A 14,698-nucleotide genomic window follows, 5' to 3' on the forward strand; every position below is an offset into this window, starting at 1 on the left:
ACCAAACCCTTAGAAGTGGTATTAGAATCATTGTCATCATTTATTAGAATAATTTAATGGAAATAATTTTAATCTGCAAACAAAAGATGCTTAAAGCAAGAACTTTGCTCAGTTTCAGCAGCTAGAACTTAAAAAGTTTTGATTTACGATACAGGCTCTAAAAAATAAGTATTTTCTCTGTCTATGCAAAGATAAACATTCAGATACATTTTTGAAAAGTTTCCAAAACCTTTAGTAAAACTGACATTTTTTCACTTTACAGAGTTAAGTCACTTATATCGAGAGTTTGCTTTTCATATATATATACACATTTTGAATAATCGCAGAATCCATCTTGCAACCGTGTTCTTGTCATTTCGGCGGCTACCCGAGTGCTTCCGAAAAAGTACGAGAGAGATGCATCCTGGGAGAACGGAGACAGCCGCCATTTTGCCGGCTGGCCGGGTTTATCGTATTGATATAATAATAAAGTTTACAAGGAAATCGGACGTGATTTTGGTTGAACGAATTTGGAGGTAATTCTGGTAAAGGTCGAATTCTCCGAATAAAGAGTTTAAAGTAAGGAATTGATTATTAAGGTCGTAGTTTGAGGTGGCGATTATGGGTCGTTCTCGCAGTCGCAGCTCGTCCCGCTCTAAGCACTCCAAGAGCAGCAAGCACAACAAGAAGCGGAGCCGGTCCAGATCTCGGTCCAGAGACAAGGAAAGGTCTAAGAAGCGATCGAAGTCCCGGGAAGCGAAGAGAAGCCGGCGGAGAGAGTCGCGGTCACGTTCCCGCTCCGCTACAGCCGCGTCCCGTAGAGAAAGGGAGCGGGAGCGAGACCGGGCTGCCTCCCCCTCCGACAGGATCGACATCTTCGGGCGGACAGTGAGCAAGAGAAGCAACCTCGACGAGAAGCAAAAGAAGGAGGAGGAAGAGAAAAAGGCCGAACTGGAGAGACAGAGGAAAATGTGAGTAGGCACTTTGTAACCCGTGCGGTGCGAGCGATGGCACAATTGCCTGACGCTGACCTTAGCTGCGAAACCCAGAGAGGCTGTAGGAACTGTTACTGTTTATGTTATTGTTTATGCAATGCCTTTAACTTTACAAAATTGTCATTTAATTTTAACGTTGATTAAGTCTGTTGGGGTGTATTTTTATCGAATCTGACAGTCTAGATGTGTTGGGCTTATTTTTTTATGATTTGTTAATATTGAAGATAAGGAAAGAGATGTGGAAATAGGTTCGCTTGTATCAAGGGCATTAATTTCAAGTTTAAATACTGGCTATTTTGCACGGCCCCGAGGCGGGATGTATCGACAAACCCGGTTTTTCGTGAGGTACTTGTCGCTATTACGCTGTGGTTGGATACAGTTTCTTTTAAAATAGCAGATTGGTCGCAAGAAAAACCTTGTATATTAGTTCTAAATAAAATATAAATTGAAAATGTAAATTGGTGGTCCATCATTTGTAATAGTATGAGGAGCTGGAATCTGTTGCTCGGGTCAGGAAGTCTGGGTGATCTACTCGGCTTGCTGTAACCACGACCCTCACCAGAAAAGGCAGAGTGAAAATAAAAAATGAAATGGTATTCCCGTATACGCGTTTATATACAGAATAAGAAAAGGTAACGGATTTTAAATTGTTAAATTCGTTATAGTCTGATCAAGCTGTGTTACTTATTTGTACCTCAGAATTTCGTTTAAAGTACGCCTCGGTGAGGACTAAAATGTGAGATACACGTGATTAATATTGCTACAGTGGATTTCCCTTAAAAAGATAAATAAATATTAAGGAACAACAACAGAAAAACAAAAGATATAAAGGGGAAATATTCTACGCTCCCGTCTTTATTGGAAATAATATTATGCTTATTTGTCCATAGGGCAAATGAAGCCACTTTTCTATTTGGAAAAAAAACAGGTTCTGCTGCATAATTACATAATCGAAGTGGTCAGCAGTTTAAGGTCTGAGGTTTTAGACATGTTTTGGACACTCAAAACAATGAAATGAGAAATCTGTGGCACAGATTGTACACTGGTTGTAAGTGTACAAAAATAACACAAATGTGTGTTGTGACCTTATAGAAACTTAAAACGCCCATACCATATCGATATTTAAAGTGCTTGCAGAATGTTTACTAATTTGCGTTGGTCAAAACAATATCCGTTCATTTTTACGTGTTTTTTTATGTTCCTACTTTATTATATATCGAAGATAGCAGACATGCTCAGCCATCCTCAGAGGTGAATGTTTTCAGTGCATTCCTGCATTAAAGTTCATGTCACAGTTTAAAGGTGTTTGAGATATTGTGATATGTTAAAATGAAATGTAGGTTTTACGTATTTTAAAGGTACATATCCTAATAATCTCCTAATTTCTATTCTGCTACTGTCTTGTCCAGCTAGTCAAATTTTACATTAAAACAAACTTTGAGTTTCAGCATTCAGGAAATTATATAAACGGGGAACATATGTGTGTATAATTAATAATTTATAATTGCTTACACTTATATAGCGCTTTTCTGGACACTCCACTCAAAGCGCTTTACAGGTAATGGGGACTCCCCTCCACCACCACCAATGTGCAGCATCCACCTGGATGATGCGATGGCAGCCATAGTGTGCCAGAACGCTCACCACACATCAGCTATCAGTGGGGAGGAGAGCAGAGTAATGAAGCCAATTCATAGATGGGATTATTAGGAGGCCATGATTGGTAAGGGCCAACTGGAAATTTGGCCAGGATGGGGGGTTACACCCCTACTCTTTTCGAGAAACAGCCTGGGATTGTTAATGACCAGAGAGTCAGGACATCGGTTTTACGTCTCATCCGAAGGACGGCGCCTGTTTACAGTATAGTGTCCCCGTCGCTATACTGGGGTATTAAGACCCACAGACTGCAGGGTGAGCGCCCCCTGCTGGCCCCACTAACACCTCTTCCAGCAGCAACCTTAGTTTTTCCCAGGAGATCTCCCATCCAGGTACTGACCAGGCTCACACCTGCTTAGTTTCAGTGGGTTTTGGTCATGGGATGGGATGGAAGTGAAGCTGAATAGCAGTTTGGCCTCAAGCAGTGTTCTGCAATTGTCCATATATGCTAATAGTATTGTGATTATTGCATATGTCGGCAAAGCTGGGCCATACCTTGTATCCAGTATTGTTTTGGTCGCAAGTAGCAATATTTGTGGTAGCAGTCAAACTACTTTAAACTTAATTTTTATTGGATTGTGGCGCATTATGACAACTCCTTCTCTCCCTTCCATAACTGCTTTGAGAGATTGTGATTTAATGAAAAGGCATTAAATAACTTAAAATCAGAAATTTTCATTTTTATTGTTTTCATAATTTATGCGATAGTAAAAAATGTAGTTATTAAACATGTAAAAATAGTAAAATAGCTTATATAAACCCCTTTAAAAGGAAAGAGGAAACAATGCAGTAATTTTAGTTTGTTGTACAGTATAATATATATAATGTGTACCGCAGACTGGTCTTACCCAGGTAAGGTACATACACCGAAACAAGGAGAAAACAAAGTTTTTTGGAAACTTTGAAAGGATGAAAGGGCAGAAACCACCTTTCAAGCCAGTAATAAGCAAAAAAATAAATGGGAGCAAACTTACAGTATGCACAGATGGAGAATATGACAGGAAGCCCCAAAAGACTTGTATAAAAATGCAAGGAAGAATTCAATTAAAATGAACATAGTAGCCAAATTTCTCTTGGTTTAAAGCATGTTTACAGTGTAATAGGGCTTCTTTCACGTTACCAGAAGTTTTGGTACTTTGTTCTGAATGGCCGACACAACTTCCTAAAGTATTATATAAAATGAAATAAAAATATTGAATATATAAATCCTGATATGTAAAAAGTAGTTGCATACGAAGCAGTTTACATTTTAAGGTGAGAAGGGGGGTTGTGTTTTGCGTACTACTCATATTGAAATTTCATGTCTTTTATGATGGAGGTTGTACAAGTTACTGTTTACTTGGTAATTTCATTGTGGTTTGAAATGCACTCATCAATGCTAACTCATTATAACCCCAAAATGTAGAGAGAGCACTGCAGTTCCACTTTAATGAAAAACAAAATACTCATCATTATTGCTTTAGTGCAATAATGGTCTTACATTAAATTACATAATGTAAGAATAAAACAACCTTCTGTTTCAGTACTCTGTTGCTGTAACTTAGTTTGAGCTAGAACTGTAGAAAACTATTAAAGAACACATCAAAATAAAGGGCATCCTGCTGTTCTGCACCATAAATCTTCAAAATAAAACCCATTGTACTCCCGATTCTAATGAAATAAATTCTAACTGCTATGTTTATCTACACCATCTTACAGGGTTTAAGATGATCTATTTTGTGTTATACATTTTGTACATATTAACTTAGATTTGCAGTTGGACAAAGAGGTGATATCACATATCCTTAGTAATAATAATTGCTTACACTTATATAGTGCTTTTCTGGACACTCTGGACTTTCTGGACATGCTTTACAGGTGATGGGGACTCCTCTCCACCACCACCACTGTGCAGCATCCACCTGGATGATGCGACGGCAGCCATAGTGCACCAGAATGCTCACCACACATCAGCTATTAGTGGGGAGGAGAGCAGAGTAATGAAGCCAATTCATAGATTGGGATTACTAGGAGGCCATGATTGGTAAGGGCCAATGGGAAATTTGGCCAGGACACCGGGGTTACACCCCTAGTCTTTTCGAGAAACGCCCTGGGATTTTTAATGACCACAGAGAGTCAGGACCTTGGTTTTACGTCTCATCCGAAGGACGGGGCCTGTTTACCCACATGGACCCCAGGGTGAGCGCCCCCTGCTGGCCCCACTAACACTTCCAGCAGCAACCTTAGTTTTTCCCAGGAGGTCTCCCATCCAGGTACTGACCAGGCTTACACCTGCTTAGCTTCAATGGGTTGCCAGTTGTGAGTTGCAGGATGATATGGCTGCTGGCATCTTAGTCTTGAGATGAGGTACTGAATGCCCATTGTGAAGCTAGCAGAGAAGTAGTTATGAGCTGTGAGTTATGAAGATGTATAGCAAAGGACAAACTGCATCAACATTTTAATTTTCCTGATTGTGCAAACATGAAAGTAGATATGTGACTTTAGTTTTCTTCACCAAATGCTGAGTTTTAAAATTAATGCAAAGACTTGCCTGAGTCTTATCCTAGTTCCAGGAGTCTAGTCTGTTTATATCTCTCTTAAATGTTTTGTTTTTTTACCTCAGTCGACAACAGGAGATTGAAGAAAAGCTCATTGAAGAGGAGACGGCGCGGCGTGTGGAAGAGATGGTGGCCAAGCGGGTGGAGGAGGAGCTGGAAAAGCGGAAAGATGAAATTGAGCGTGAGGTGCTCCGGAGGGTGGAGGAGGCCAAACGCATCATGGAGAAACAGTTGCTCGAGGAGCTGGAGCGACAGCGGCAAGCTGAGCTCGCAGCACAGAAGGCTAGAGAGGTAACGCTTGGTCGTTGGGAATGCAAGCAAGGGCCCATGGCAAAACTTTCAGGGGCGAGGGAGGTATGTGGTGGATGGTGTAAGCATGTGCTCTTGCTTCTTCTGAGTTCTTTGGTGAGGCAACAGCAAGCATGCACTGTCACACGAGGTTGATAATTGACCACTACTTTCGTGGTTGGAATCCACATTCCCTTTTTTGAGAACAGGGGTCTGTTAATTGGAAGGGATGTTTTAAAGAAATGAAGAAGTAAAATCCTGGCCCTTTAAAAAATAAATATGAAACTTTTGCCATGGCTGCAGAAAAAGTTACCAACATCATCCTTTTAATTTCTTAACCTCTCCCCACCTTTTATTCTTTTGTTTTTTTGTAATACAAGGTGTTTGAAATTTTATCTAACTGCTTGCCCTGCCTTCACTTGAATCGCCATTGTGTAGTAAAAGGCTTTCCCCAGTCTGAAGCTGAGCCAAGTGGTTAAATAGGAATTTGGAAATTTCCTGCTAAGCACGAAAAATATAAATACCAGTAACACGATCTTTAGACGTCTTTACCCTGTACTTCTCCTACTTCAAATAATGTAGTCAAAATTAATCTTAAATCTTAAGAATCAGTTTTCAATACCTTCTGATCATTTTATGTTTTTGGTAGATGTTAATGATCTGTTTTGTTCCTGCCTAATGTAAAGTGTAACATTACTTTCACTGTAGGAAAAAAAATAATTAATAATTCTGTGAAAAGAACACCACAGTACTGTAATTTATGCTTTACTCATCAGAATAAGTCTAAACTATAAAGGGAATTTAAAAAAATTGATTCCCACGAAAATTATTTTGTACTTTCTCCTTAAGCAGATCTTGGCTTTGAAAAAATAAACTTACACCAATATTTCTTTTGTTTTAAAAAAAGTAAAGTTTCATGTGCTGCAATTGTAGATTAACCTTATGTTTGTAGGTTTTGACTCTTGTGTATAATAACAGGCTGATTTCAGGAAATCATATTTAAAAATCATATAGGATGCTTATGACTTAATGACTGCAGGAAACACCTTGTATTTGTGACAAATTTTTTCATGGAGCTTTGAGCAAGGATATGCTAGAAAAACAGAACAAAGAAACTTTTTTTTTCTCGTAAAACTCACTGTATTGCGTAGTCCTGATATGTCATTAAACATAGTTATGTAATGCTTTTTGGCCCCTTCTTACTTCTGGTCTTGTCGATACTGATACTGCATGACAGCTTGTTACCAAACAGACCAGGAATTTTGATCTCTTCTTTTTCATTGTCCATCAGACATTTTCTAAATTGGCAGACCTTAAATATGGTAGCAATTTTCTAGTGTGGATGACTTCACCATACAGCCTTGTGTTTTTCCAAAAACAAATCTGGATGAAATACTCCTAGGAAAAAAACGTTTTTTAAAGCATCTTTCAAAGTTTTTTTGTTCAGAAAAACTGTTCAATCCCCCCTTTTCACCCCTTCAAAACTCAACTATTTTACCTTTTTCCGGTATATGATTTGTGAGGCCAACAGTCTCCTTAGTTTGGATTAATCTTGTATTTTCATTCTTTATTTTTATTTATTGATTTAAGTATAACTAACAGTACATTGTATTTTTCTTATTAATTGTTTGCCATAGGAATGATGAATTACATACTTTTGTTCCTTCTTATCATAAGCATCTGCAGTCCTCAGCTCAGCTTGCATTTGTATGTTGTTTCTTGTAAATGGCTGAGCTGCTGATGCAGGTGTTGCCACGCTAACAGTACAAATCAGTTTAAAGAGGAAGCTGGCGCGTTTGGCAGCCGAGGAGCACTCTCTCTCTCTGCAGGACACTGGACAAGACAGTAAATATGCAACTTTTAATGCTGATAAAAGGAGTATAGGTAAAGAATGCGTAGGTATACCTAAATTGGTGAGCCAAACTATTCAATTTTTTCTTTCCATTTTTTTCTGATATGTTTATACAGTTGAAATATTTGATATAAAGTATTTTATAGTTGTCAATGTTGATTGTGATGTTTTCATGTAGAAATGTAAAACAGTTGTTTTAAATAACTTAAAATTGAATCAGGGAGGGTTTAGCTTTTGGTGGTTGAGTTGATTGGGAGGGTGTCGTGAACATAGTTATCCGGGATATTTTTTTCTTAATGATATGTTTTAGCTTACGTTACTATGTGAGAAACACTGGGGGCTCTCAGGCTACCCTTTGTTGTAGGAGTGAGGCACAAAGATCTGAGAGGGAGCATAGCTCAGCAGAAACGTAGAGAGCCCATGCGTTGTCTAACATATCACCATGTCTCCCATTTAGGAGGAAGAAAGAGCAAAACGAGAAGAACTGGAGAAAATATTAGAAGAAAATAACCGTAAAATTGCTGATGCTCAAGCTAAACTGGTAAGTGAATAATTGTTGGAAATTTAGTTTATATAATAAAGTTCAACAGTATACTGTGTGAGAATTTGGAAAGGGTAAATGAGTTTATTCTTAAGCAACTGTTTTATTATTAAGCATGTGCAGTGTGAGTAAACAAGATTAAAAGTTCCTTTTTTTCCTTTGCAAATTAGTAGTATTTAATAAGAGGTGTACTGTTAAAATCTTGTACAAGTTCCCTGTTGATCCTACATATCCTATAATACTCTTCTTGAAAGAGTTCTGTATAATTTTTAAATGGGATTCCCAGTGATTGAATTCGTTTTTAAAAAAAATCAATGTTTAACCAAATTATGTTTGTTATTGTTAGTAGATCGGAATTAGTTTAAATGCTTTATATGTTTAGACTCTATATTCTTACCATGCTGAGAAGAGCATCTCATGTTTGGATATTGTATTTCCAAGTATGATAAGATGTTCTCTAGTTTGATTTTTGCTGTCCTTTATGAAATCTGTTCTATTTTTTAATGTTTTCTGTAGTAATAAAATATCCAGGAGTAGTGGTTAATTGTGTGGAAAATACAAAAAATAATTTTAATGTCAGAATGAAGCTGCACTTATGAGATTTTTAAGTGGTTTATTTGAACTTCAAAAATCTCGTATCGTAATCAGTAGACAAAAGCAATTCTGCAGTCATGCACAGATTGACTTATTACACATTTGTGTTGTAAATCATAACTATATACTTTATTGTCCTCTTTATATGGTTGCTGGAATTACACCGTTTTGTATTAAAGCAATTGTATTGTATTTTTCATTAGGATATTTCTTCCACTGCGTCATTATTTGCTTCCTTGAAAATTATGTATGCAGTCATATAGTAAATGTATTCTTATCTGTGTACTAACTGAAATATTGGATTTGTATTGTAGGCTGAAGAGCAACTGAAAATTGTAGAAGAACAAAGGAAAATTCATGAAGAGAGGATGAAATTAGAACAAGAAAGACAACGTCAGCAAAAAGAAGAGCAAAAACTAATCTTGGGCAAGGGAAAGTCAAGGCCCAAGCTGTCCTTCTCTTTAAAACCAACAGAATGAACTGCAACTTGTACTTTTAACTGTATGGTAGCTTCATGTTGAAGTGTTTTCTGGAGAGTCTGGAATGTTGGCTTATACCGATGTGGGCTGTGCTCAACAATCTTTCGAAAGGAGATGAGGCATCTTTTAATTGATAATCCAGCCATCGTATTTTTTTTTTTTAACATAGGAAACTTTCACTTGTCACCTTGTGACATCTCTACAAGCAATTTATCAAATCATGGTAAAACTGGCATTAGTTTAAGACTAGGAGGGGTTCGTACAATGACATTAATTTGGCAAAGCTTATGAAAAGTGTTAAAAAGTGTATTTGGGTTCTGTTATCTGCTTTGATAGAAGTATTGGGGGATTCTGATTTATGAATTTTCATTACTCTGCATTGAGGTATGAAGCAGTATAATCCAAATGTTACATTTTAAAATGTAGTTCATTAAATGCAGACAACAGAAGTACAGGACAGGGCAGACCACAATGTGATTTATTTTATAATGTGCAAAGTAATTGCATTGTTTGGCATGATTAAATGTGGAACATTAAACCCATTAACTACTTAAACATCAAGTCTGTGAATGGCTTGACCTGAGAAAGTTTCCCATGTAATCTAAATATTGACCCTGTGTGATGTAATGTTTCGTAAAATCATGTAAAACATAAATGCAGTTGTCTCTGAAATCACTTTTTTAATGTCCAAGAGTGGACTCTGTGTCCCCATGTATTACTCTATATGTAGTACATTCTTAAAATCGAATGCTTTTTGCATTCTACTGGTTCTAAAGCTGTCCTGGTACAGGTAAGGAAGTGATTTACTGCATGATGGGTTGGGGGTTGAGGGGAGGGGGGTGGGATTAATGGGGTAGGATGGATTTTTTTTTTATTTGATTAAACCTTTGGTAATTTTCCTCTGTATGGAAGTGTGTTCAGTTCACAAAATAAAAGTTCTGAAAGCGTAGTTGTTTTGTTTTGTCGTGTTTTTTTTTACCAAAGCAGAAACATGTACTACTGCCATCATTGATGTTACATGCAACAGCATGGAATGTGTAATAGCCTGTAGTTACAAAGTGTGCTCTTTCCCCAGTACATCACATTTCTGTTTTGTTCAAAGTGGTTCTTTGCTAATTTTCTAATGTATAACAGATTACCAGAAAAACAGAATGGATAAATTGAAAGAAAATGTATTTACAAGGGAACAAGTAAAGGTATATTCTCTGCTGCAAAGAGAAGAAAAACACCTGATGCCGGCTCAACAGGAAAGTTTTCTTCTCTTTTCAGCATGGAATAAACCTTTACTTGTTCCCTTGAAGCCTACTCATGCTGACACAGTTACTCACTTGAACTTCTATGTTTTTGCAGTGCAAGTAAGAAAGGGGATAACAATGCATTTTTCTGCTTCAAAATCTGCTTAAGATTCACGGATCAGTAGTAGTGTATTTCTGTAGTGTTTTAAGTATGCTAGTATACCTGTAAATTCATATACTTCGATATGCAAGAGAACATACAAGTATCCATTATTAACATTACTTGAAGCGTGATCCACCTGTTTCATGTGGCAACCTGAATTAGTTCACTGAAATTCCTCCTGCAGAAGTGATTCCTCAGATGGAGAACATAAAGGCTAGAAATGAGTAATGGTCTGTCTTTTGGCTTATTTGTCTGTTTAGTACCTAATTGATCCAAGGATCTTGTAAGCTTTTGATAGAAGCCAGGGTAGCAGCTTTGACAACGTGACTCGGTAGCTTGTTCCATATCCCATGAGTTCTGTGTGAACTATGTATTGTCAGAGGAACATCTGACAAACTCATTTCTGACCAGTGTTCAAGTCTTAAATGTTTTAGACCTCTTAAAAATGACCTCCCCAACACATGAACATGAATGTATTACACTTGGTATTATAATTGAAGAAGTAAATTGTACATTTTAATAGAGGGGTTGTTTGCACATGCTTCCTGATAGGTAATTGTTTTTTTTAAATATGTCAAATGTACATTAGTAGAGTAATGAAAGAATAAGATTTCTGGTTCAAAAATCGTGCTTTTTAAAATGGAAAATTCACACATTAGCTGTTGTAGGTGATGGGAATAGTTGTCTTATTAATTATTTATTGTGATCACCAATTCTGTTCAGTTACTACCTAAAACCATAATATAAGTTTATATAGTAGATGAAGACTTAAAAATATGCATAATATGTCATTATACATTTGCATACTTCTACTTGCGTAGTTTTGTGAAATGTATAAATTGTGAAAAAAAAAACTATTTTTCAAGCCCTTAAAACTGTTGGTAAATTCAGCATTGTCTCTCACAGGCATTGGAGTTGTCTGTTATTTTTCATCAATTTGCTTGAATGTTTTTTAACAATAAATGTGTCAATTTGGAGACAAGATTAATTTATTGGACAGCAGAATAGGGCTGTAGAAAATCCCATGGAGATCTGCGCTACAAAATTTCTATAAATCTCACTGCACGTGTACAAATATGGAAAACGCTCTGTTGGTATTATCTATGGTATAGTTTTTGAAAGAACACCACTACAAACGAGAGGACACCATTTGAACCCATCCAGCCAGCTTGATTGTAATAGGTCATAAACTCATTCAGCAATTTCTTGAAAGAAACCATGTTATTGGATTCACCACTTAGTTTGGGTATAACATGTTTGTATTACATGTGTGCTATTGTAAAGCTCTAGGCTCTAGGTCCGCGAAACAATGAATTGTTGTTGTTTGTTATTATAATCCTATTTCTGAAATCCCGTTTTCTAAATGTTGCTAGAGAGGATCTGATAACTCTACCCTTTGAGAAGTTAGAGGTCGTGACATTTCTATTAAAATGGAACTGAAGCTGCAATAGTTTTGAGAGTACTCTATAAAGGGTCTAGATAGCAATACAGTCTTGAATACATCAATATTAAGTCCATCTGTCCAAAATCAGTATGCTGTAATTATTTTATATGTTTTTGAATTCAGAGAATGTCTTTCTTTGTAACATGGAGGTTATTTTCATTCACTGCAAAATGATCATATTTGTAGTATTGCACACCTGTCAAGCTTGTTTTCTTTCTCTTTACCTATGAATTTTCACACGCCCTAGTGTTATTCGTTATGTATAGGGCTCATAATTACGAGAATTCTCCCCGAACTTTTTCTTGTACACCTGTTTCAGTCTGTAGACTGACAGGCGAACTGTGATGAATACAAAGTTATTGCCTTCGTAATTTATATAGTTTGGAAACAGTGCATTTTTGTTATATTTGGTAGATTTGTGACAATTTTATTATTCCGTCTCACATGATACATTTAAAAATATATAAAAATGCATGACATTTTTGAATGTGTAATATTTTGTCTCAAAACAAAATTGCAGCTGCAAAAATGGTAAATAAACAGTAATTAAACCGTTATTCTCAAGTTACAGAAGTATGTTAACTACATTCAAATCCTGATTTATAAGTACATTATTAGGCTTTGACCATACAGAGTTGCAATGTAATTTCTTAAAATGTAACGCGTGTAAAACATATTATTAAGTTACATGATTCATTGTGGTTTTTATTGAATACTTTATATTAAACACTAATTGTTAATATCTAGAAAGTCACAGTTTGGCTTGCTTCAGTAAAGTAATTCTTCAACAGATTTCACTGAAATTAACGTAAACTTTTTTTCATTTTTACAACTTGATTCTTATCTTTGACATTTCTACTAAAATAAAAAAAATGGGACAAAACATTTTTTCTTCTAGCAAAATACAGATGACTATCAGGGGGTTGGCTCATAAATGTTCAAAACAACTTCACTTAAGATCAGGTGCGAAAGGAGCCGACTAATTTACCTAAAAGGAATGCAATCAAACAGCTGTAAAACAAAGAGCTACAGAAGAAATCTTATACAGTGTTCTTTAAACATGGACTCCACCGCTTCTTATGGGCCACGGCCAAACGAATTATCGGAGGTAGATAATGAATTACAAAATAAAGTAAAGCGTACAGAGCACACATTTCTGCAGAACTGTGTATATTATATATTTTATGTATTATTTATTCTGCTTGCAGGGATGGATTCTGAGTCAGTAGTTCTCTTTTCCTGATTACCCCAGCTCAGAATTGTTAATAAAAATGATCAAAATAAAAATCTTACATTATTATTATATTATTATTGTTCTTAGAAACACAAGGACGACAATAATAAATAATAAAGTAGCTGAAATAAATTTTGTATAATTTGCATCACATAGCGATTATAATTATGCAATGAAAAAGCATTTTAATCTTATCACAGATAACCTTAAAATCTTAGAATAGTGCTTTAAACATTTGGAACAGTGCTTCAAACACGAATGAAACACATGACATATTACGTCAGTCAGGTTTATATACAGTATAAATAAAATTAACTCACACGTAACGTATTGTTTGAGGCCTATCTTGCTATTTGGTTTACACCTATCACCACATCTTTGAGTTTAGATCGTGTTATCGTACAATTTAATTATTCTTTGATTAGTGAGGGCAGTAAAAATAATAATAATTAACGTTTGAGGTTTAAAGTACGGGCTTAGTTTGTGACTCTTATTTAAAAAGTATTTATTTGAGTCTCATGTAGATTGACATTACAGATGATATATTAGAAAAGGTCAACGTTTTTTTAATCACTTTCCTATTTGTTCTATATGAGAATCAAGCAGATTCAAGTCTTCCGAAAACAATCATTTAATAAAGCTACCTATTTTGTTTTATGTCATTTCTTGTAACTATTTCTGAACTAGTTCAGCTAGTTTCTTAATTCTAATTTAGCGATGAAAATGTAAAATTTACAGAACGAAAATCCCTATGTACTTGTAACCTGGATTTATCACACACAGTCGTAGAGACTTTAACTGTCACTGGAAAGAAAAAAAGCAACTGGGAATCGTGTCAGATCACAATCGTCTTATTTTAAACAGCCTGGATATATTTTCGGACTATTCAGGAACTTCCTTTTGTTTCCCTGAAAAAAAGATCTTAACTGTCCTTACATCACATTTTCTTTTTTTAGTCACAACTGGCAAATTAGGTTTTACGTAAAGCGTTTAGGTACGATACTACAAGTTTGTCGGCGTCTCAGATTTGTGTTAAAAACTGGAACGTTTTTAGAATTGGTTTTATTTTTCATTTATTTTACTTAATACATTAGAAGACTGATATCACTGAAGAGTGATAATATGGCTAAAACGAGACAAGTTGGCAAATTATTGTTTATTCGGGAAGACGTCCTGAACACTCATTCCTTTCTCATCCATTATGTGTTCTTATCCAACTGCTTAATGTGTTATTCAAATGCAATACACAATACTTCACAAGCATCCAATGATTTCATTATTTATGGATGGGGGGTCGAATTCTGTTTACTTTTCCCGTTTAAAGAACATAATTCTAAATGTATCTTTGCACATGCCAATCATCGTAAAAAAATGTATGAATCGACCGATTTTATGAAGCAGTGAAAGTGTGTAAAAATATAAACAACCGTATTTTAAGAAATTATACATGGTATAGTTATTTTAACAAAACTGTTTTTACTTGATGCAAGTTAGAAAACTGGGTCTATTTTCGTATTTTAAAGCATAATAAGGTTTCATATTTCTAAAATAAAATAAAAAATATTTTTGTAGCATTCGGGTCCCGCACTTATGGTTGCTTTGGGTTATGGGATCGTTTTTAGAGAGTGTATGCTTTTACTTCCATTTTTAATAATGGTAATAATTTAAAACTTTAAGGCGTTAAACAATTGCTCCTTTTGC

The 14,698-nt window shown here is 35.7% G+C and overlaps 1 protein-coding gene across 1 annotated transcript; it reads left to right on the top strand.

Annotated features, from left to right (window-relative positions):
- The first annotated feature begins 387 nt into the window (after nt 1-387).
- Nucleotides 388-9,870, top strand: LOC148676371 (arginine and glutamate-rich protein 1-like). The gene is made up of 4 exons (XM_088607405.1): nt 388-950; nt 5,233-5,458; nt 7,765-7,848; nt 8,757-9,870. Exons 1-4 carry the CDS (start codon nt 601-603, stop codon nt 8,919-8,921), a joined length of 825 nt encoding a protein of 274 aa, XP_088463531.1. The 5' UTR covers nt 388-600; the 3' UTR covers nt 8,922-9,870.
- The last annotated feature ends 4,828 nt before the right edge of the window (nt 9,871-14,698 follow it).

This window comes from Lepisosteus platostomus, chromosome 2, assembly GCF_059453375.1.
Source record: "Lepisosteus platostomus isolate fLepPlt1 chromosome 2, fLepPlt1.hap1, whole genome shotgun sequence".
In the NCBI taxonomy this organism is placed as follows: Eukaryota; Metazoa; Chordata; class Actinopteri; order Semionotiformes; family Lepisosteidae; genus Lepisosteus; species Lepisosteus platostomus.

Bases quoted from the DNA above. Each gene is read 5' to 3' on its own strand.
- LOC148676371 (XM_088607405.1), top strand. From the start codon at position 601: ATGGGTCGTTCTCGCAGTCGCAGCTCGTCCCGCTCTAAGCACTCCAAG. The intron at 5,459-7,764 runs GTAACGCTTGGT...TCTCCCATTTAG, and splicing joins CAGCACAGAAGGCTAGAGAG to GAGGAAGAAAGAGCAAAACG. The intron at 7,849-8,756 runs GTAAGTGAATAA...TTTGTATTGTAG, and splicing joins CTGATGCTCAAGCTAAACTG to GCTGAAGAGCAACTGAAAAT.